This window comes from Emys orbicularis, chromosome 9 (assembly GCF_028017835.1).
Source record: "Emys orbicularis isolate rEmyOrb1 chromosome 9, rEmyOrb1.hap1, whole genome shotgun sequence".
Taxonomy (NCBI): Eukaryota; Metazoa; Chordata; order Testudines; family Emydidae; genus Emys; species Emys orbicularis.
In genome coordinates this window covers 81499493-81522714 of record NC_088691.1, presented here as the reverse complement: position 1 = coordinate 81522714, position 23222 = coordinate 81499493, and the positions used below count along the sequence as shown (strand labels likewise).

The following is a 23222-nucleotide window of genomic DNA, read 5'->3' as shown; positions in this document are numbered from 1 at the left end:
GTAGTGCCTTCAACACATTCAAGAAGTACTTTGTCCAATAAACTTTGAAAAACCTAAATAAAAGGATGATTGTTGTTAAAGTAGCATTCTTAAAGACATTCTAGCACTCCATGTTCTGTATTGAATAATACATAAATTAAACTAAAAAAAATTCAAGTTTGATTGCTTCTTCAGCTGTCATGTTTCCCCCTTCTCCACTAGGCACATTGCCCGTTTTCAAAAAATTCTTCTTCTACCCCCAAATTCAAGAAGTGTGTGTTTCTTTTTCTAACAGAATGCTTTGGATAGACAAGAAGAACTGACTCCATTGGGTGTCCACTTGGCACGATTGCCAGTTGAGCCACATATTGGAAAAATGATCCTCTTTGGAGCTTTATTCTGTTGCTTAGATCCAGTACTCACAATTGCAGCCAGCCTCAGCTTCAAGGACCCCTTTGTGATTCCACTGGTAAAGTATCTAAAAAGAGAATTGCAAATAAAATGAACAAATTCTTTACATTTTAAAACTTGGCAGGATATTAGTAAGAGGCAGCATAAATACTTTAGCTTAAAAACTTCAATCTAAATTTAAGTTTTCCATAAGTGTGGCCCACCAATCTGTCACAATAGAGTGCTGTTGTTAGCTATTGGAGGTCACTTTAATTTGCATGCATAGAGTACCGCTATGTTTATCCTTACTTTAAAAAAAGAAAATTGGGAGAATAATAGCTTGCCAGAGTCATGGATGTGTGGTATGCTCTAATTTATTTTTTCTTTAAAGGGCAAAGAGAAAGTAGCAGATGCAAGAAGAAAAGAATTATCAAAGAATACTAAAAGTGACCATCTAACTATTGTGAATGCTTTTGCAGTAAGTCTGTTTTAAATTCAGTTGGCTTAGCCTTTGAAGTTGTGCTTTCAGTTTAACTGAAGAACTCTTGAAACAAAATACTTGATTCAAAATCAAATCTCATCCCCGTACACTCACAAAGCATTTCTATATGGCCTCTTCACACAACCGTGTTTGCCCTGCTTGTGTTTCAGAACCTTGTTTCTGAGATAGTAGTAGTACTAATAACCTAATTCCCTGTTGGTAGCATTAGGGAGGGGTGGGGAGAAAGGGTAACTTCATAGATATGTTGCAGATGTCTAAATATCTATTAAATATAAAATCCTTTGTATTGAATATATGGATATCAAACCTTTTCTTTTTAGTTTTAGTCACTTCCACTCATCCTCCCTTAAAAATCAGCAAAGTCCATAATTTTTCTCTCAGGGGGGCCAGGACTGACTGCACCAGTCTTGGGGAGATTCTTTCTTTAGCTTTTCCCATGTGTCAATGAGAACTAAGGAAATACTTCACTTAAAAGTCCTGCTGCACTATTAGCTCCAGGCTACTGCTATTATCATCAAGAACTGTTGTTAGCAGTGAGTGGAGTTCTAAAGCAAAGGTTAGAGCTCGGTCCTAATTTTTAACAAATAAATATCCAATGCACAACTAGACTGATAAAACAAAAAAATGTATCAAAATGTCATTTTACTTTTTCTATATACTATCTATTACCTTCACCTGGCAGATTATTTGCATTACATGAAAATCAAACATAAAAGGGTGCACTTCTGATCCCTTGGGGAAAAGTATAGCTATACTTTTTGCCCTTTTCTGTTTTTTACATATAGATATTAGTAAATATGTGCCCTTTTGAACTGTAGTTGAAACTAGTTTCTATTTTCAGGGCTGGGAAGAGGTCCGGCGACGTGGTTTCAGAAGTGAAAAGGATTATTGCTGGGAGTATTTTCTCTCTTCAAATACACTTCAGGTAATCATCTTAGTAGTGTGGTGTGGCAGGAAATGTTTACTTGTGGGGGAAAAAATGTTTGACAGAGCATCATTCTCCAAGAAGAGTTATGTTGTACCGTGATATTGTACCCTAGATGCTGCTTAACATGAAAGGACAGTTTGCTGAACATCTCCTTGCGGCTGGGTTTGTGAGTAGTAAAAACCCCCGAGATCCCAAATCTAATACCAACTCAGGTAAACAGTGGAAAAAGACAGAGGATATTTGATAGACTAATTCGTGGTTTGTAGAATGCATTATTTACTTTGTTGTCTTCTACAGATAATGAGAAGTTACTCAAAGCAGTCATCTGTGCTGGTTTATATCCAAAAGTTGCGAAGATCCGTAAAAGCTTTAACAAAAAGAGAAAAATGTAAGGCTTTAATCTCATGTTTGTATTAAAATTCTTTGCTGCATAGGTAGTTTTTAGGTGTTAACCAGTATCTTTGATGCAAACTTAGATGCAATCTTCTGTGTAACTAATCATAGATGTGGATTCATTTATGTGAGCTATGCAGTTAATTAAATCAGCAATACTTACAGTTGGAGACCTGCAAATACATCATTAAAGTGATGACCTGACAATGTTGCATAAACATGTAATGTCACAAATATGGAAACAGCACGACTCCGTTTTTTCTCTGCAATTACGCTTGAGACATTACATCCTCTCCCTTCCTCTTCAGTGGTTGGAAAGCAAGAGACCCCAGCAGTACTAGTCCACTTGCTTACCACTTCCTACTATCTACATTTTTCTCATATTAATAGCATGGGTAGTGCACCTTTGACCAACATTCCACTTCGATGAAGACCTAGTTCTTGTTGACATTCAGCCTGAACAGTACCTAGTCTGCTTGATCAGGTGCTGGAGATCAGCTTTAGTAATTGAGTCCCCCACCTTACCATTTTTCAAAGTCAGAACTAAAGGTAAACCAATCCTAAGATCGTTTTCTGTAGCTTCCTCATTCAACTCACTAGAATGGTGCAACACTGCATTTCTGCCACCAGGTTAAGCTAGTGTAAATGAGCAGCACTGGCCCAGTTGCAGGATTCTACTGCTGCCTAAAACAACAGTTATTTTGTTCTACAGACCACTTTACAAGAGGTTCTCCTATTGACTGCCTCTCTTTCCAACTCCCCAGTGCCCACTTTGTAAAACACTCCCTTCTGTGGGCCAGTAGCAAGCAAGGCTTTGTGAACCACATTTGGAGAATAACTGCCCTGAAGTAAGTGTACTCAATTCTGGAACTCTATGATAATGAGTTCCAGAAAGAAGAAAATAACTATGCATTGTGCATATTGCAGTTGGTTTCTCCTCCTCTTGTTCCCTTGGGGGCTCAGTTAAATTTCAGAAAGGGGATTTGATTTCCTATAGGCTATCCATGCAGTACCCTTTTACTTGATTATTGGGCTAATTATTGCTGTAAATATTTTGTTCTATATTCCTACGTTTTCTGAATCCCAAGTACCTGTTATAGAGAGAGCTTACATATGCAGGTGACTTGCATGTTTTCCAAGAAATTTTTGGCAATTTGCATTGTACGCCAACCTTTCTAAGTAAACTCATAAGTGCTCCCTTTAGAGAGAGGGTGAAAATGTCATGAATGTTTCCCTTTTTGAAAGAAATAAAGGTTAGATATAAATGCCTAAAAACTGGGTGCCATATTCTGGCTTCACTAACAAGGGACAGCTTAACCTCTAATGTGCATTTTTAACCAGGTACAGCTTTATGGGAAAAGGTAAAAACTGTTTTTGAATGTTACTTATTTTCAAAAGTTTAGAACAATGTAGTGCAGAATTTGATGAAAAGACTATACATTTTTTGATAAAATACTGATGTACCTTTTCAGAATCTGTGAATATCTATTTACCTCTAACTGGTGAAAAATCTTTTTTTATAAAGGGTGAAAGTTTGCACCAAGACAGATGGAACAGTTAACATTCATCCTAAATCTGTTAACGTGGAAGAGACAGAATTCCATTATAACTGGCTTGTGTATCACTTGAAGATGAGAACTAGCAGTGTAAGTGAACACTTTTACTACTTTCTGAATCTGTATGTTAATATATTTTTGAAACTAAAATAAGTAAACTTTTTAAAACATAAAGCGGCATTTTGCATTTGGTACAACTTAATATTTGACATAATAAAGTGGACAGGTAACTTTTGTTAAAATCAAGCCAATATTGCATTTCATAAATGTATATAACTAGCTCATTAATTGCAACTACTTAGTATCTTGACTACGAAAACATTCTTAAAAAAATAGTATCTTATGTTTTCAAGCAGAAGTGGGTTACCATCTGCTGTGATGCCAACTCTTAAATCTTTTCCTATTGAAACACTAAGTATCTTAAATATTTTAATCGGCACTCCAGAAAGCCTTATTAGCTGCAATTACTACCTGTCATGTACTTGCACAGGTAAACCCCCTGAATCTTCAGGAAGCTTGGTAGCTAATGTGAATCCATAGATGGTGGTTGGCTTGACTGCTGCAAACCTCATACTGCTGACCATCTCTGCTCTTAGTACTTTCCTCTGTGCCCATCTGTCTCCTCTCAATCCCTCCAAAACTCAGCTCCCGAGATGCCTTTTCCTGCTGGTGTGACAAATCACCTCCTGCTCTCTTTAGCTTCCCTCCAATTTCTAACTTTCCAACCCCTACTACACCTTTTCCCACATCTCCTTCTGCACTCCTTCATGTTCCCTTTACTCTGCCCATATTTCTGTTTTTGACAGCCCCCTTGGCTCTCTTTCCCCACATTAGAATTTTTGCCTCTGATGCCATCCCATTCTTCTGGAACAGTCTTAAACTTAATGTTTGTCAATCTCCCTCCGTTTGCTTCTTGAGGATTGAGGGAAATTTCGAAGGGCCTGCCTTTGCCAATGTAGAATTCTGCCTGTAATATGCAGGCAGACTTTTTTTTTTTTTTTTTTTTTTTTTTTTTTTTTTTGTACTCTTCTGAACTTACATGCCTGCAGATTGTCTGTCAGTTCCCTGTGGTAGAGACCTGGGTTCAGCACACTGCATATGTAATGTAGTGCATTATGTACTAATACCTTTGGATAAGTCCAATGGTAAAACAACTGCTTCTAACAAGATTGTTCTTTCACTTGATACCATTAAGTACCTCTGGAAAGGAAAGTTTTTTTTGCTCTAACTGGGACTCCCATGCAACTACCTTAACTAGGAGGATAAGTAATTTGTTTGACTTCAACAAAACTTTGTGCTAAGGGAAATTGTCAGCATTCATGAACACTTTCATTCTTCACATTAATCAAAAAATATGATTATATAATAGCAGTGTTTGAACTAGTCATTCACTACAGGATTGAAATTAAGTTGATTTATTGATTCCGAAATAACTTTAAACAAATCATTTTAGGTAATGTTTTTTATTTTTATTAAACATCTAGTAATGTCATTTTGGATGTATTAATATGCTTTCTAGTGTTACTGAATACTTTTGACTTGTTACAGATTTACCTGTATGATTGTACAGAGGTCTCTCCATACTGTCTTTTGTTCTTTGGAGGAGATATTTCCATCCAGAAGGATAAAGATCAGGATACCATTGCAGTGGATGAATGGATTGTCTTTGAGTCTCCAGCAAGGATAGGAAATCTAGTTAAGGTGAATTTTTTTTACTCAGTATTTCAGTCCTAATGTTGGAGATTACTTGTAACTATAGAAAAAGAAAAATCACAATTTATTAAGTTGATTGAATTCTTAACCTTGAAAATAGTGGGAATTAATGGAAATACTTGCCTTTTACTGGCCAGTAGAACAAGATACTCAGAGATGCACATATATTTATACTTCTCTAAAGACGACATAGCTCAGAAACATCACCTTGTAGTCCATTATTAAGAACAAACCTGCTAATTACTTACAATTGTTCTATGCAGTTTTGTTGTAGCCATGTGGGTCCCAGGATATTAGAGAGAGAGAAGGTGGGTAAGGTAATATTTTTCATTGGACCAGCTTCTGTTGATGAAAGAGAGACAAGCTTTTGAGCTTACACAGAGCTCTTCTTTGGGTCAATTCTTCCTGAAGAAGAATCTGAACTGATCAACAGTAGTTGATCCAATAAAAGATATTACCTCACCCACCTTGTCTCTTTGCTTACTTTAAAAGCAGCTTTTGATCTTTTAAGTGACAATGTTGAAATTAGTTGGATATTATGGCTGTCATGAGGGGTATGGTGGCTATTTATAGCAGGATGAAAGATACTTGTACACCTAGGGTCCACATGATTTTTAATAACTTGCATAGTAGTGTTAAACTATAATTTTCTAGCTTGTATCTATTTTTATTCCAACAAACTTTCTTATTACAGGATTTAAGAGGAGAATTGGATGACCTTCTACAAGAAAAAATTGAAAACCCACACCCTGTGGACTGGAATGACACTAAATCCAGGGACACTGCAGTGCTGACAGCCATTATAGACCTAATCACAACACAAGAGAATGAAAGTCCCAGAAACTATGCCTCTCGATTTCAGAATGAACGTTACAGTTGACACTATTATGTTGGTGTTTGAGAAGATGACACTTTCACTAGTTTCCTTTTATTTTATAGCTTTTTGTCTAGCTAGTTGAAAGACTTTTTAGGGCAACTCAGTAATTCCACTCATAACGAAGAGCAGTTAATTTCAGTAGTTTATAATGGCTGTAGGTGCATGGCATCCAATGTTTAATGTAGCTTTTTAAATATGATAGTGCAATGCTGTCGGCGTCCATTAGTGTATGTGGTTTATTTTGTCCTGTCTATACTTAGCTTCTTTATAACTGTAACTCTTTCAAGGAAAAGGTGTGTAAAATTCAAAATATTGTGTTATATTGTACTAATTCATCAGATTTTCCTGCTGTCCATGGAAAATATCACATTAAAGTTTTTTGGGGAAAAGTAATCAAGTCTAGTAGTTGTCAAAAGGGGTTCAAACCAAGCAGCATCTTTCTTTCAAAACTTTCAACTGAAAGTAACTATTTCATATTTAAATATAAACTACCTCCAATTTCTAGACAAAGCAGCTGTTAAAGTGTACAGTGGTAAGAATCAAAATAATCTTCAAAACACTTTTTCTCCCTCCTTCATCCCAATTATTCCATCACTCTTGCTTTTCCTTTTGTACCCAGTGATCAGTATTGACTGAAATGTCAGAATAAGGCAGTGACTTATGGTAGATAAAAATCATGGCAGGAATAAGCTGTGCCAGATTAGTTACGTTCTAAACTTTCCTTTAGAAAATGGAGTAAATGTAAGGCATATGTAATGTTGCATTAAATGTTTTTTGCTAAAGCTACACTTGTTATATTACTAGTTCTGTTTCATGTTTGAATGCAATATGCTATTTGGAATTCCTTTTGTGAATCCTCCCTTAAGTGATGACACATTTGCCTTCTTTAGGATTTAGCGCATCCTCACATATTGGGTTAGGGAATTCCCAGCCTTACCTTGAAGAAAATTGACCTAAAACAGTGTATCAGTCTTTAGTCTCAGTTCATTTTTTAAAAATGCAAATCCTACACAACATATCCTTACCTAGTGGGATGTAAGGATTTGCATTAACTCTAACATGACAGATAAACATGTCTAGCTTTTTGTATTGTTGCCATCATGAAACAATTCTAACTTATTGGAAACCTTACTCTTTCCACTTACACTATATACAAAAGTGCTCATATTAAACTTTGGGTGCCCTGACATCCATTAAAAAATATGCATTACAACAATTAGCTCGCCACAATAGATACGCAAGGAAGACTTTAAAAAAGGGGGGAGAGGGGGCGAGAGTGTCCGCCCTCACTACTCAATCTCACAAATCACCCCTCTGCTGCTTGGAGTACTCCCTGAAGGTTGATAAACTGGGCCTACAGACCAGTGGAAGGAGAATGCCCTGCCAGCTTCCCTCCTCTCATATCACTGGTGCTCAACCTCAAGTGCCTCTCCCTGCAGGCTTGTGCTGGTGATTAAAATTTCAAGGAGAGATGAGGGAGTTTGACGTTCTCTACTTACTGATCCATTAGAAAAATGCAACACTAGGAAAATAAGTTACAGATCCAGATAAAACAAGTATATATGTTCCCAGCCCAGGTGTCCACTAAATCCTACTTTTAAGAGTATCAAGAGCTGCTCTGCTTTGGGAAACACATGGAATACATGGTGGATTCTTCTGGCCACTGGTTTTGTTTCATCCCACATGCACAGTGGCATTTGGTTTCCAGGTCAGTGGTCCTTACATTTAGAAGAAAATTCTTTAGCTCCTGGCCAGCTGGAAACTTATTTGAAAGCTAGTGCATTCATTGCAAGATTTAAAGAACAGCATGGTATTCTTCGGATTGTATTCCTGGACTATAAATAGAGGAAGAGCGTCAGTCTCCAGCCCCATGAACTGTACAATGTGTCAATTCAGTGTTTATGAACAAATGCACAAAACCTATTTTCCCCCCGTTTACTACTTTCTCTGTATTCTACTCAAGTTGCATCCAATGTCACTTGCTGAATGTAACATTCTGCAAGTACTCCTAGGCTGGTCCACTAGTATAGCTAAGAATGTAAGATGAAACTGTTTCAAAACTCAAGTCTGAGTTTTGCTTTTTGTTTAAAACAAACAAACAAACAAAATCCCTACTTTGAAGGTTTGCTTGTAGCACTATTCTTGTATCTGAATGACTGTTTTCCCATGCATTTGATTTACGTTAAAATTGCCTTTTCATTTACTTGGTCAGATGTACATTTTAGTGTATCGTACAGTGAATCAGCTATTCACTGAGAGAGTACACACTAATATATACCACAAACACACTTTAAAATCTTAAGGTGCTTGATGAATTTCTGAATCTAACTCTTTCCCACATTGTTTGGGGGCATGAACAAATCTCAGCCATCCCTGCCTACCCTGAGTTGCGTTTTGCTAGGGCTAGCCGGAAAACAAAAATTCTGTTTCACAAAAAAATTCAAGGTTTGTTGGAAACTTTGTTTTTTCTCTTGGGACAAAAATGAGAACTTTTTTTTGTGTGTGAAAATCACAAGAGACCCCGGTAACTAGGGCACTCACCTAAGATGTGAGAGACATAGGTTCAAATCCATGTTCTGTCTAACTCAGAGGAGGGACATGAAGCTGGGTGTTTCACATCTCACATGAGTACCCTACCCACTTAACTATGGGCTATTCTGCAGCCTCTCTCTGGTTTTCACCAGAATTTCCATCCTGGACCTGAGAATTTTCTCTGATGTGAGTTCTTCCAAAACTGACACTTTTCCACAAAATTTCTGTTTTGACTAATCAGTGTTTTTTGACATTTTTTGGTCACAAGTTCCAACCAGTGCTACACTTTGCATGTCCTCTGTGTTGTTAAATCTCATATGGTTTCCCTTGAAGTACTGTTTAGTGGAGGGATTCTTTCAACTGGACCCATTCACATGGTCCATCAGCTGCCTAATGGCATGCCTGCCATGGCAGACCTCTGGTTTTATTCTTAACACATGCTAGATATTTCTATCTTTTCTAGATAACTTTGGAGATCAGTTATTGAACTTTCTGGTGAATCTCAGCATTTCTTATAAATTCATTCCTTTTCATATTTACTATCTTCTTCAAGGAATTAGACATCTGTCCATGCCTTTGATGTATTTCCAGTTTTCACATCCATATGTTAAAGTAGAAATAAAATTTGAGTTGATTTGTAGTTTTGTCTTTAAATTGTAGATTTTTGATGACCTAATCTTGTGAATTCAGCTGCCATCTAGCCAAGTTGTGACATTCTTTTCTTCTGGATATCCCCATGGACTTGCATGTTACTGCCAAGGTGTACGAATTGCTTTCCTTTGCCTTCTAACTTACTGTTTGAGTTGACAGTTACTGAAATTCTCATTAATTTTCTTTTTCATAATTTCATATTTCGCAATACTGGAGAGTGTTTTGGTATTTGCTTGTATGTTGGTTGACCTGTCACTTAGAGCTATGTTGTCATCAAAATCTCCTAGTCTACTGTTAATTTATGTGATGCCTATGTTGTATCTGTCTATTCTATTTCTGATAATAAAGTCAATGGTAATACCAAACAGGACAGTGCATCCTTGTTTGACACCAGTGTGTATGTTAAACCATGTGCTTAAGTCTGCATTTGCTTTAACTGCAAGCTGCATCTGGATTTTTTAAAAAAGCCTTAATGATGAGTCTTTTTATTGGCATACCATAACACTTCAAGATATTGCAAAGTGAATCACAATGGAGGCTGTAAAATGTTTTCTTAAACTGTCCGATGAATGGGTTTTGCCACTCGATGTGTGATTATTCTTAAAATGAAAATCTGGTCAGCCCATGACCTTCCAGGTCAAAATCTAGCTTGCTCTTCCCTCAGCTATCCCTCAACTTCTTTCTTTATCCTATTTAAGATGATGCAGAAGACTTTGCCGATCACTAAAAAGGAATGTAATACCTCACCAGTTATTGCAGTCACGTAGGTCACCTTTCTTTGGTATTTTGACTTTAAAGCTATTTTTCAATTGTTCTGGAAGCTTTTTCCAGTTGTATACTGTGAAAAGTTCAATGATTTTTATCTGTGGTCTCATCACAAGCTTTCACTTCCTTGGTGACTTGGTCTTCACCTGCAGCTGTTGTCCCAGGTTTTAACTTTTATTGCATCTTCCATTTGTTTGTGATGTGAGATGTTACAGTGTCTGGTTCTAGGTGTTAACATTCTTTCAGTCAACAGTTTCTTACAGTGTTCTGTTTAGCACCTCTGAAAAGTGCACTGCCCATCATTCTTTGTTCTTTTTCTGTTCAGGTCTTTCCTTGTTTATCCCTAACCAGGTCCTCCAGCTGGTAGAAACTTATTGGTTGATAAACTGTTCTTCTGTCACCTCATTCAGCAACTGCTTCAGCTTCTTTGGCAATATTAGCCACATACTTCCTTTTGTCTCTTCTCACACATCTTTGTCCTTTGTTTTTATACAGCTTTTGCTGCTGATTTTGTGAGGAGTTGATAAAAGAGCTAATGGAAGGGCTAGAACTTTTTAAAATTGAAACAAGACTCCTTTTGTCTGTTTGGGTTGTTCACCCGGAGAGCAGGGACAGGGCTGAAACTATGCTGTAAGAACTTGCGCCAGGTATGAAAAATCATCCAATCATATGTAGAAACTACTCATTTGAAACCCCAAATATGTAGGTAGATCAGGAAATGTCTAGGAAGACGTGATTAGGTTTATCTCTTTTATTTCTGTAAGGCTTGTGGACTCCTCTGTGCTAACCCCCAAATGCTTTTGTTTTGCTTGTAACCATTAACCTCAAGAAAACCATTCTTAATGTTAATTTATTATATTTGCTCTTTTAAAATCTAGCAATAGCCTAAATTCCAGAGAGAGGCAAAGCGCTTGGAAGTGGAACTAAAGCGCTTAGAGCTGTAAAAGGCTAAGCTGGATCAATCAGGTAGCCCTAACAGTCCTTCTCCAGGTACAGCTCCCCATTCCAAGAAATTCCCCACATACAAGGTAGGCGATGATAGAGGCCTTCTTAGAACATTTTGAAAGGCCCTGCCTTGGGTACAACATCCCTACAAACCAGGATATGGTGGAGCTGAGGCCACAACTCAGTGGACCCTTAGCAGAGGTGGCAGCTGAAATGCCTAAAAAACACATGAACCAGTACACATTTCTTAAACAAAAGACCAGAATTAGGATGGGGCTAATACTTGAGCATGCCCGTCAGCAGTTCAGAGCCCTAAGGTGGAAACCAGACGTGGCATTTTCCAGACATGCCTACCACATTGTAAAAAATTGGGATGCCTGGATATCTGGAGCAAATGTTAAGTCTCTGAAAGATCTGTCTCTCCTAATACAAATGGAGCAGTTCTTAGAGGGTGTTCCTGAGGAAATAGAAAGGTACTTCCTATATAGGAAGCCCAAAACTGTAATCAAAGTGGGGGAGATTGGAGCCAAATGGGTGGAGGAGGCGGAGAAGAAAGCCAGTAGCAGTTGGTGTGGATACCAGAAGGGGCAACCTGAGATGACACCCCACCATTGGAGTCAACCCAAGGCCCCACCTTGCAAGGAGGAGCCCTCCACACAGCCAGGGAAACCCCAGGTGCCCTCTCGTCCCACCACCCCGCTCTCCAACCACCCACCTTGCCCCAGCCCACAGTCAGCTGGACGATGCTTCAAATGTAAGGAGTTGGGGCATGTGAAGGCAAACTGCCCCAAGACCACCAGCAGACTGCAACTCATCACCCCGGAGTCCCACCAAGAGCCTTCTGGCCCAGATGCCTTGCAAATACCCCAAGAGCGAAGGGAATCTGAGTGTGGGCGGGAGGAAGATTACTGTGTGGAGAGAGACTGGAGCACAGGTGTCAGCTATCCACCAATCCCTGGTGGACCCCAAATTCACTGACCCAGAGGCCCAAGTGACGATGCAACCTTTTAACTTGCCTACAGCCAAGTTGCCTGTCCAGTACAAGGGCTGGTCAGGAATATGGACTTTTGCAGTCTATGAGGATTATCCTATTCCCATGCTGCTGGAAGAAGACTTAGCCAACCATGTGAGGCTAACAAAACATGTGGGGATGGTCACCCGCAGCCAGGCTAAACAGGCCTCCACACCTAATTTCATTCCTGAGCCTCCTACAGGGACCCAGCCAGAGGTGGTGGAACCAAACCCCAGACCAGAGTCTATGGCAGCAGTTGTAGATCCAGTTCCTGGGACCCAGCCAGAACCAGCCCAAGGATCGGAACTGGCAGAGCAGTCAGCACCAGAGCCCGTGCATGCAACCCCACCAGAGTCAGGGGAGCCAGCACCAAAGGGCACCACAGAGCTTGCACCTGCAACAGCAACTAAACCAGCGAGAAGCTCAACTGGAGCCTGAAATACAACCTAGTGCACCAGCGGAAAGTGGTTCGTAATCGATGGAGACAACCCCATCACCTGCATCGGACCAAGCCCAAGTCCACAACCCAGTGAGGAACTAATCTCTGCAGCATCAAGGGAGCAGTTCCAGGCAGAGCAGGAAGTGGATGAAAGCATCAAGTGAGCTTGGACGGTGGCATGGAGCAACCCACCCCTCTCAGCTCTTCCAATAGGTCCAAGTTTGTTGTAGAAGGAGGACTCTTATACAAGGAAACCCTTTCTGGTGGGCACAAGGAGGACTGGCATCCTCAGAGACAGTTGGTAGTTCCAACTAAGTATAGGGAAAAGCTCTTGAGCTTAGCCCATGATCACCCTAGTGGCCATGCTGGGGTAAACAGGACCAAAGACCATTTGGGGAAGTCATTTCACTGGGAGGGAATGGGCAAGGACGTTTCTACCTATGTCTGGTTTTGTGAGGTGTGCCAGAGGGTCGGAAAGCTCCAAAACCAGGTCAAAGCCCCTCTCCAGCCACTCTCCATAATTGAGGTTCCATTTCAGCATGTAGCTGTGGATATTCTGGGTCCTTTCCCTAAAAAGACACCCACAGGAAAGCTGTACATACTGACCTTCATAGATTTTGCCACCCCATGGCCTGAAACGGTAGCCGGAAACAGTAGCTCTAAGCAACACCAGGGCTAAAAGCGTGAGTCAGGCATTGGCAGACATTTTTGCCAGGATAGGTTGGCCCTCCGACATCCTTATGGATTCGGGAACTAACTTTCTGGCAGGGACCATGAAACATCTTTGGGAAGCTCATGGGGTGAACCACTTGGTTGCCACCCTTACCACCATCAAACAAATGGCCTAGTGGAGAAGTTTAATGGGACTTTGGGGGCCATGACACGTAAATTCGTGAATGAGCACTCCATTGATTGGGACCTAGTGTTGCAGCAGTTGCTCTTTGCCTACAGGGCTGTACCACATCCTAGTTTGGGGTTTTCACCCTTTGAACTTGTTTATGGCCACAAAGTTAATTCTCTAAAGCCCTTTTATTCCCGAAAAATCAAGGTTCTCCAGTTTACAGCCCTGGAGATGACGCTGAGTGGCCTGAAGGAGTCTACTATGAAGGAAAAAGCAACGGTGGCGTAGAAGAGGTGAGCCTTTCCATAACTCTTGGGCATAAGCAGCGACAGCAAATCCAGGAGCTGTGCACCAGCTTCGCGCCAATGTTTTCAGCCACCCCAGGACGGACACCCTACCAGATGGCTCCTCAAGCCAAAACCGCAATAGAAAGGGAGATCAAGGACATGTTACAGATGGGTGTAATCCGCCCTTCTGAGAGGGCATGGGCCTTTCAGTGGTTCTGGTTCCCAAACCCAATGGGGAAATCCGCTTTTGCATGGACTACCGTAAGCTAAATGCTGTAACTCACCCAGAAAACTATCCAATGCCATGCACAGATGAGCTATTGGAGAAACTGAGACGTGCCCAGTTCATCTCCACCTTAGACTTAACTAAGGGGTACTGGCAAATGCTGCTAGGTGACCCAGCCAAGGAAAGGTCAGCCTTCATCACATAAGGCTGTATGAATTTAATGTGCTCCCTTTCGGACTGTGAAATGCACCCGCCACCTTCCAGAGACTGGTAGACAACCTTCTGGCTGGATTTGGGGAATTTGCAGTTGCCTACCTTGACGATGTGGCTATATTTTTAGATTCATGGGCAGAACACCTAAAAAACCTCCAAGCTGTCTTTCAGCGCATAAGGGAGGCAGGATTAACCGTTAAGGCCAAAAAATATCAAATAGGCCTAAACAGGGTAACGTATCTTGGATACCAGGTGGGTCAAGGAACTATCAACCCCCTACATGCTAAAGTAAATGCTATCCAAAATTGGCCTGTCCTTAAGTCAAAAAAGCAAGTCCAATCCTTCTTGGGCTTGGCCAGGTATTACCGACAATTTGTACCACACTACAGCCAAATTGCCACCCCACTAACAGACCTAACCAGGAAAAAAACAGCCAAATGCAGTTCAGTGGTCTGAGAAGCGTCAAAAAGCCTTTAACCAGCTTAAGGCGGCCCTTACGTCTGACCCTGTACTAAGGGCCCCAGACTTCGACCAACCGTTCGTCGTAACCACAGATGCGTCCGAGCATGGTGTACAAGCAATTTTAATGCAGGAAGGACCAAATCAACAATTCCATGCTGTCATGTTTCTCAGCAAAAAACTTTCTGAGAGGGAAAGCCACTAGTCAATCTCAGAAAAAGAATGTTACGCCATTGTGTAGGATCTGGAGAAGCTACGCCCATACATTTGGGGACGGCATTTCCACCTGAAAACTGACCATGGTGCACTGAAGTGGCTTCACACAATCAAAGAGACTAACAAACAATTTCTTTGGTGGACTTCTTCAAGACTTTGATTTTGAAATACAACACATTTCAGGAGCCTCTAACAAAGTGGCTGATGCACTCTTCTGGGAAGGTTTCCCAGAATCAGCTGGGTAAAAATGTCCCAGTATTCTAAGTCATTGTAGTCACTGAAATGTGAAAAATACTGTTTAGTTCTTCATGTAATTAGTAGTTAAATTAGAGGTGCATGTATCTTATTAACTCTGTTTCCTAAACCTCCAGGAAGAAATCAGCACCATCTGTGATTTGGGGAGTGTGTGATAAATGAAAGGGGGGGGGGAGAGCTCCCTTTTATGGACACCCAGCCAGCCAGTTAGCTATAAAATCCCTTTTAGTAGCTGTTCTCTACTTGCTTTACCTGTAAAGGGTTAAAAAGTCCATAGGTAAAAGGAAGGGAGTGAGCACCTGACCAAAAGAGACAACGGAAGGACTAGAACTTTTTAAAAATGGAAACAAGACTCCTTTTATCTGTTTGGGTTGTTCACCCGGAGAGCAGGGACAGGGCTGAAACTATGCTGTAAGAACTTGCGCCAGGTATGAAAAATCATCCAATCATATGTAGAAACTACTCATTTGAAACCCCAAATATGTAAGTAGATCAGGAAATGTCTAGGAAGAGGTGATTAGGTTTATCTCTTTTATTTCTGTAAGGCTTGTGGACTCCTCTGTGCTAACCCCCAAATGCTTTTGTTTTGCTTGTAACCATTAACCTCAAGAAAACCATTCTTGATGCTTAATTTATTATATTTGCTCTTTTAAAATCTAGCAATAGCCTAAATTCCAGATGTATTTTTTCTTTTTGTTTTTAATAAAATTTACCTTTTTTGTGTGTCCTAAGAGGTTTGTGCACATGTTGTTGAATTAGCTGGTGGTAACAGCTGATTTCCTTTGTTTTTCTTTCTCAGCTCTTCCCTGGGAGGGGGAGGAGGGTGAAAGGACTTGAGGGTACCCCATAGGAAGGAATTCCCAAGTGCGCCTTCCTGAGTCCCCAAAAGGTGTTTTTTTGCACTTGGGTGGTGGCAGCATCGACCCATCCAAAGTCAGAGAAAAGCTGTAACCTTGGGAGTTTAATACCAGCCTGGAGTGGCCAGTATTAATTTTTTAGAATCCTTGCAGGCCCCCACCCTCTGCACTCAAAGTGCCAGAATGGGGAATCAGCCTTGACACCAGTCTTTAACTTTTCTTATTTTGGGAACCAAGGCCAGTCTTGCCCATTCCTTTTTCTCTGTTATCCCCAACCTTGGCACTGAAGTTCCCCAATACTAAACAGATGTCATGATTGAGAATATTGCCAGAGTTCATAGGCAAATGCAGAATGGATCTCAACGTTGATCTCATCATTGGTGTGTAACATTGTAGAATTGTGATTTTCATACATTGTGTTTGAAACCTAGCTTGGAGCAGTTGGCTCTGAGTCTATAAGCGATTTGTCTGGTTTGGAAGTCATTTAGTGCTAGACCCTTTGAGTGGTAGTCATCTTGCCTCCCCAAATATATTATGGCTTTATTTTAATTTTTGAATTGCTTTTTCTCAGGTCTTGGCCATTGACATTCACTTGCTCATAGGATTTTAAGATTATATATGTCTTATTTCTTTCTTCAGCTGCACCTCTTTTCTTGTGATAGCCATTGTTCTAATGTTCAAGAAACCTACTTCCATAGATTTTTACCTTTTCTAATGAACTTCTTAATCTGGGCTTCCTGATGACTTTCACTAAGGCTTGTCATTCCTGCGGAGCCAGACTTCATTATTTTGGCATGCTGTTTGATGAATGGCTACCTTGTTGAGTTTCATTAACTTAAACATATTTATTACTATGTATTAGCTCACACATGGTAACATCACACCTTAAAATCTAAAGGCCACACTACAGATCAACTGAGTAAAAAGGTGCAATTTTCACCATCACTTATCAGAGTAGTTCCACTTTAAAGCATTTGAAACATTTTCAGAATATCTCTGTAGCGAAGCTGCTTTAAGTCTGTTTTTATTTGCTAGATTCATGGTAAGCTCAGAGAGCTGATAGGTAAGGTCCCATGGGAATCAAGACTGAGGGGAAAAACAACTGAGGAGAGTTGGCAGTTTTTCAAAGGGACACTATTAAGGGCCCAAAAGCAAGCTATTCCGCTGGTTAGGAAGGATAGAAAATGTGGCAAAAGACCACCTTGGCTTAACCACGAGATCTTGCATGATCTAAAAAATAAAAAGGAGTCATATAAAAAATGGAAACTAGGACAGATTACAAAGGATGAATATAGGCAAACAACACAGGAATGCAGGGGCAAGATTAGAAAGGCAAAGGCACAAAATGAGCTCAAACTAGCTATGGGAATAAAGGGAAACAAGAAGACTTTTTATCAATACATTAGAAGCAAGAGGAAGACCAAAGACAGGGTAGGCCCACTGCTCAGTGAAGAGGGAGAAACAGTAACAGGAAACTTGGAAATGGCAGAGATGCTTAATGACTTCTTTGTGTCGGTCTTCACCGAGAAGTCTGAAGGAATGCCTAACATAGTGAATGCTAATGGGAAGGGGGTAGGTTTAGCAGATAAAATAAAAAAAGAACAAGTTAAAAATCACTTAGAAAAGTTAGATGCCTGCAAGTCACTGGGGCCTGATGAAATGCATCCTAGAATACTCAAGGAGCTAATAGAGGAGGTATCTGAGCCTCTAGCTATTATCTTTGGAAAATCATGGGAGACGGGAGAGATTCCAGAAGACTGGAAAAGGGCAAATACAGTGCCCATCTATAAAAAGGGAAATAAAAACAACCCAGGAAACTACAGACCAGTTAGTTTAACTTCTGTGCCAGGGAAGATAATGGAGCAAGTAATTAAGGAAATCATCTGCAAACACTTGGAAGGTGGTAAGGTGATAGGGAACAGCCAGCATGGATTTGTAAAGAACAAATCATGTCAAACCAATCTGATAGCTTTCTTCGATAGGATAACGAGTCTTGTGGATAAGGGAGAAGCTGTGGATGTGGTATACCTAGACTTTAGTAAGGCATTTGATACGGTCTCGCATGATAGTCTTATCGATAAACTAGGCATATACAATTTAGATGGGGCTACTATAAGGTGGGTGCATAACTGGCTGGATAACCGTACTCAGAGAGTTGTTATTAATGGTTCCCAATCCTGCTGGAAAGGCATAATGAGTGGGGTTCCACAGGGGTCTGTTTTGGGACCGGCTCTGTTCAATATCTTCATCAACGACTTAGATACTGGCATAGAAAGTACGCTTATTAAGTTTGCGGATGATACCAAACTGGGAGGGATTGCAACTGCTTTGGAGGACAGGGTCATAATTCAAAATGATCTGGACAAATTGGAGAAATGGTCTGAGTTAAACAGGATGAAGTTTAACAAAGACAAATGCAAAGTGCTCCACTTAGGAAGAAAAAATCAGTTTCACACATACAGAATGGGAAGAGACTGTCTAGGAAGGAGTACGGCAGAAAGGGATCTAGGGGTTATAGTGGACCACAAGCTAAATATGAGTCAACAGTGTGATGCTGTTGCAAAAAAAGCAAACATGATTCTGGGATGTATTAACAGGTGTGTTGTGAGCAAGACACGAGAAGTCATTCTTCCGCTCTACTCTGCTCTGGTTAGGCCTCAGCTGGAGTATTGCGTCCAGTTCTGGGCACCGCATTTCAAGAAAGATGTGGAGAAATTGGAAAGGGTCCAGAGAAGAGCAACAAGAATGATTAAAGGTCTTGAGAACATGACCTATGAAGGAAGGCTGAAAGAATTGGGTTTGTTTAGTTTGGAAAAGAGAAGACTGAGAGGGGACATGATAGCAGTTTTCAGGTATCTAAAAGGGTGTCATAAGGAGGAGGGAGAAAACTTGTTCACCTTAGCCTCTAAGGATAGAACAAGAAGCAATGGGCTTAAACTGCAGCAAGGGAGGTCTAGGTTGGACATTAGGAAAAAGTTCCTAACTGTCAGGGTGGTTAAACACTGGAATAGATTGCCTAGGGAGGTTGTGGAATCTCCATCTCTGGAGATATTTAAGAGTAGGTTAGATAAATGTCTATCAGGGATGGTCTAGACAGTATTTGGTCCTGCCATGCGGGCAGGGGACTGGACTCGATGACCTCTCGAGGTCCCTTCCAGTCCTAGAATCTATGAATCTTCCAACTCCAGTAGTTGGGCTTTAGGGGCTCAATCCACTGCGAGACCGGCGCAAGAGAGAGGCTGGAAGAGGGTCAGTAAAAAAAAAAAAAAAAAAAAACCGAACAGCTCTAAGGCAGCTCCAGAGGGCGCGGGATGAGTTGTTTTACCGTCTTCACCCTGGCCATTTTTAATGCCCCTAAGGCAGAGCACCTAAACCCCAGCTGGCCTGAGCTCCCGCGCGGGAGCCCAACTGGCTCCAGCCACAGGGCGAGGGCTGGGACTCGGAAACGCCCGTTACGCTGCGTGCCCCGCATACAGACTCCCGCAGGCAGCCAAGGGGAAAGGCGCTGGGGCGGGCGGGATTAACAAACAGGCGCTCGGCGACCGTTACTGGCCCTTCCCGCAGCCAGGACGGGGCAGCTCTGGCCTGAGCGGGGCGCGGGCTGGCTGCGGTGAGAGGCCGACAGCCCCCCGCTCTCCGCGGCGCCTGGAGCCGGCTGGAGGGGCGGGGGTAGCGGTGCCCTCCGCCCCGGTGCTGGGAACCAGCAGCCGCCGGCCGCGCTAGCAGGAGCAGTCGGGAGGAAGCGGTTGAAGGAGCCGCCTGAGCAGCCCTCGCTTCTTTCCCGCCTCTTTCCCAGCGTGGGGCCGGATCATGGCGGCAGCAGGGCCGCTGTGGGCGGGCTTTTCCATGCCGCTGCTGCTGGGGTCCCTCCTGCCCAGCGCGGGCCGTGGTGGGACTACAGCGCTTCCCCGCTACCAGCTGACGGTGCCTCGGCGGCTGGCGCCTCCTGCGGGCCGGGAGGCCGAGGGGCAGGTGTCCTACCAGCTGCAGATGGGTGGGAGGCTTCTGGTTGCTCACTTGCAGCAGAAGGGCCTGTTCCTGGCCGGCCACCTCCCTGTGTTTACCTATGACCGGGGTGAGCTGGTGACGAGCCAGCCCTTCATCCCAAGCCACTGCTACTATGAGGGCTACGTGGAGGGTGCCCCAGAGTCACTGGTGGTGCTCAGCACCTGCTCTGGGGGGCTGCGGGGACTGCTGCGCCTCGAGGGGACGAGCTACGGGATCGAGCCCATCAAGGCCTCCCCCACCTGCCAGCACCTCCTCTATAGGCTGGGGGAAGTGGAGGGTATGCCTGCCTCATGTGGGGTGACCACTGAGGAGCTGCAACACCAAGGAACCAAGATCCAGGACGCGGGGCCCACTGTGGCAGCCAGACATCACAGATGGACACATGCCACATATATTGAGTTCTGTGTGGTGGTGGAGAAAGAGCAGTTCATCCTTTATAGAAGGAACGAAAGCCTCCTGACCAACCAGGTCCTCGAAGTGATCAATATGGTGGACTCCTTTTATCATGCTCTGGGGGCTCATGTCATCCTGGTTGGACTAGAGATCTGGACAGAAAACAACCTCATCACATTACCCGATACTATAGGCAATGCTCTTACTGAATTTAACCGTTGGAGGAATGATGTGCTCTATCGTCGCCTGCAGCATGATGCTGGACAGCTATTTATGGCTAAAATATACAGAGGGCGTGCTGGGAGGGCATATGTAGGAGGCATCTGCCTTGTGACCGATGCAGCATCCATTGTCACGTGGCGTTTTGCTTCTGTGCCATTTTTTTCAGTCACTGTTGCACATGAGTTGGGTCATAATCTTGGCATGTATCATGACTATGATAAATGTCATTGTAACAGAACTGTTGGCTGCATCATGGCTGCTGTGCATGTAACTACCGATCAGTTCAGTGACTGCAGTCGTGAAGTATATTTTAATCTCCTCCGTGATGGCGCTGGATTCTGCCTATATAACATCCCAGCGCCCAGCAAAATGTTTAGGAGGAAGCATTGTGGTAACAAGGTTGTGGAAGGGGAAGAGGAATGTGATTGTGGCTCAGAACTGGAATGCAAAAAAGACTTGTGTTGTCAGTCCACGTGCAAACTGAAACCAGGTATGGTTTGTGCTTTTGGAAAGTGCTGTAAAAAGTGTCAAATTCTTGCTGAAGGAAAACTATGCAGAGCAGCTGTTGATGAGTGTGACCTTCCTGAGTATTGCAATGGGACTTCAAAGTGGTGCCAAGATGATGTATATGTACAAGATGGAACTCCATGCAGTGACATGGGCTACTGTTATCGAGGAAGCTGCCATAACCACAATAAACAGTGTGCAGATATCTTTGGAATAGGGGCACAAAAAGCCCCTCTAAGTTGCTTCAGTAACCTGAACACGCGAGGTGACCGGTTTGGCAATTGTGGTGGTGGTGAAACTGGAGCCAGTTACAAAAAATGTAAAATCAGTGATGTCTTGTGTGGAAGGATTCAGTGTAAAAATGTAAAAAAAATACCTCCTTTGAAGGAACATAGTACTGTTGTACAAACGCCCATGGGTCATATCTGGTGTTGGGGTACAGACCATCATGCTGGGACTGATGTAATTGATACTGGGGCAGTGAAAGATGGCACAATTTGTGGTAATGGGAAAATTTGCCTTAGTAGGACATGCGCAAGTGTGTTGCATTTGAATTTAGATTGTGACGCTAAGAAAAAATGCAACAGTAGGGGAGTATGCACCAATACTAAAAATTGCCACTGTAACTATGGATGGGCCCCTCCAGACTGTAAATTCCGAGGATATGGAGGAAGCATTGACAGTGGACCTGTTCCAGTGTCTAAGCCTATGGTAAGTATATGGAGCAGCAGTTTGGGTAATGTTATTTGGATAATAATTGGCATCAGTTTTGTTCCTGCCATTGTTGCAGTACTTAGAAAAACTGTATGGATGAAAGCGTTTAGAAGGCTAAATGTCACACAGAGAAAACAAACTGCTGCTGCTTCTGCTGGTGATAGACAGAGCCACTATAAGAATGGCAGCATTAGTTCAAAAAAGTAAAAGACACAACATTTTTTCTAGAAGGGCAACAGATGTTTTGCAGGTCAAAGGATCAGAGTTTGTTACCAAAGCAGTCATTGAAAGAATCTGCATCTGAGTCTATGCTGAGGTAGCGATGGCTTGGCATTGCCTGATCCCAAATATAATGTAACAATGTACTATAGTTAAATAATCAAAAATGTAGCATTTTGGGTGTGAGAGAGTGTCTCTCTTTTTTTAAAAAACATGTAAATAAAAAATTGGTTTTTATTTTTTTTTAAATAGGAAAGTAATGGAAAACATTTTGCATTCCTCAGAAAGAGATCTTGTGAGTGATGATATTTCCCCAAATGCCCAGCCATTTGGTCATTGTATAAGTTGATGCTGTAGTAATATTCTACAATGTAGTGTTTTATAGAGCTACAGTGAAGACATATTAGAGCTGCACACAGAAAATGGGCAGTTTCTCTTCCGGCCAGCTTCCTAGTTGTATTGTGCACTTAGTGGAGTTTGGGTCATCCTTCATCTCAGAGATGCTGATGTAATTTGGGGGTCTCTGGGATTTTGTAGAGCCATAGACTCCATTGTAAATCATTAATTCTCTTTGGAAAGTTGTAGAATGTACTGGGGCCTAAAAGAGAAAACAGGATTCCTTTAAGAAGGGGGAATAGAGCTGTTGAAAACCAACTAATGAAGAAAGAAGAGCACCCCTATGAAAATACCTCCGTGCCAATTATCAGCAACCAAGCCTGCCTTCTAACACCCAGATCCCACTCTATGACATGTGCCCCAAAACTAGCAGCATACCCTTCCTCTACTCTGGTGACGTGTAACTTCCAGTTGTTGTGAATGATTTAAAATTACAATATTTTCAATAAATAGTTTAAATCAGCTTTTTCTTGTACTCACATTGGTGCATAGACATATTAAAACCAGATTTTAAATGACAAATTACTCAAAAAATTGTATCTGCATTAGGGCTGTTGATTAATCGCAGTTAACTCACGTGATTAACTCAAAAAAATAAACTGTGATGAAAAAAAATTAATCACGCTGTTAAACAATAGAATACCAATTGAAATTTATTAAATATTTTTGGATGTTTTTCTACATTTTCAAATATATTGATTTCTATTAGCACAGAATACAAAGTATA

The 23222-nt window shown here is 41.7% G+C and overlaps 2 protein-coding genes across 2 annotated transcripts in view; both read left to right on the top strand.

Annotated features, from left to right (window-relative positions):
* Positions 1-7096, top strand: part of DHX36 (DEAH-box helicase 36) — a 31888-nt gene extending 24792 nt beyond the window's left edge. The window contains exons 18-25 of the mRNA XM_065411424.1: positions 275-448; positions 761-847; positions 1713-1796; positions 1912-2011; positions 2097-2187; positions 3718-3838; positions 5297-5449; positions 6156-7096. Of these exons, the coding sequence (XP_065267496.1) occupies positions 275-448; positions 761-847; positions 1713-1796; positions 1912-2011; positions 2097-2187; positions 3718-3838; positions 5297-5449; positions 6156-6341 (996 nt within the window). The 3' untranslated portion in view covers positions 6342-7096. The remainder of the gene's footprint in view (positions 1-274; positions 449-760; positions 848-1712; positions 1797-1911; positions 2012-2096; positions 2188-3717; positions 3839-5296; positions 5450-6155) is intronic.
* A 12750-nt stretch (positions 7097-19846) lies between these two features.
* LOC135883625 (disintegrin and metalloproteinase domain-containing protein 20-like) lies at positions 19847-22087 on the top strand. The gene has a single exon (XM_065410845.1). The coding sequence runs from the start codon at positions 19847-19849 to the stop codon at positions 22085-22087; it is 2241 nt and encodes a 746-aa protein (XP_065266917.1).
* Positions 22088-23222: the final 1135 nt, after the last annotated feature.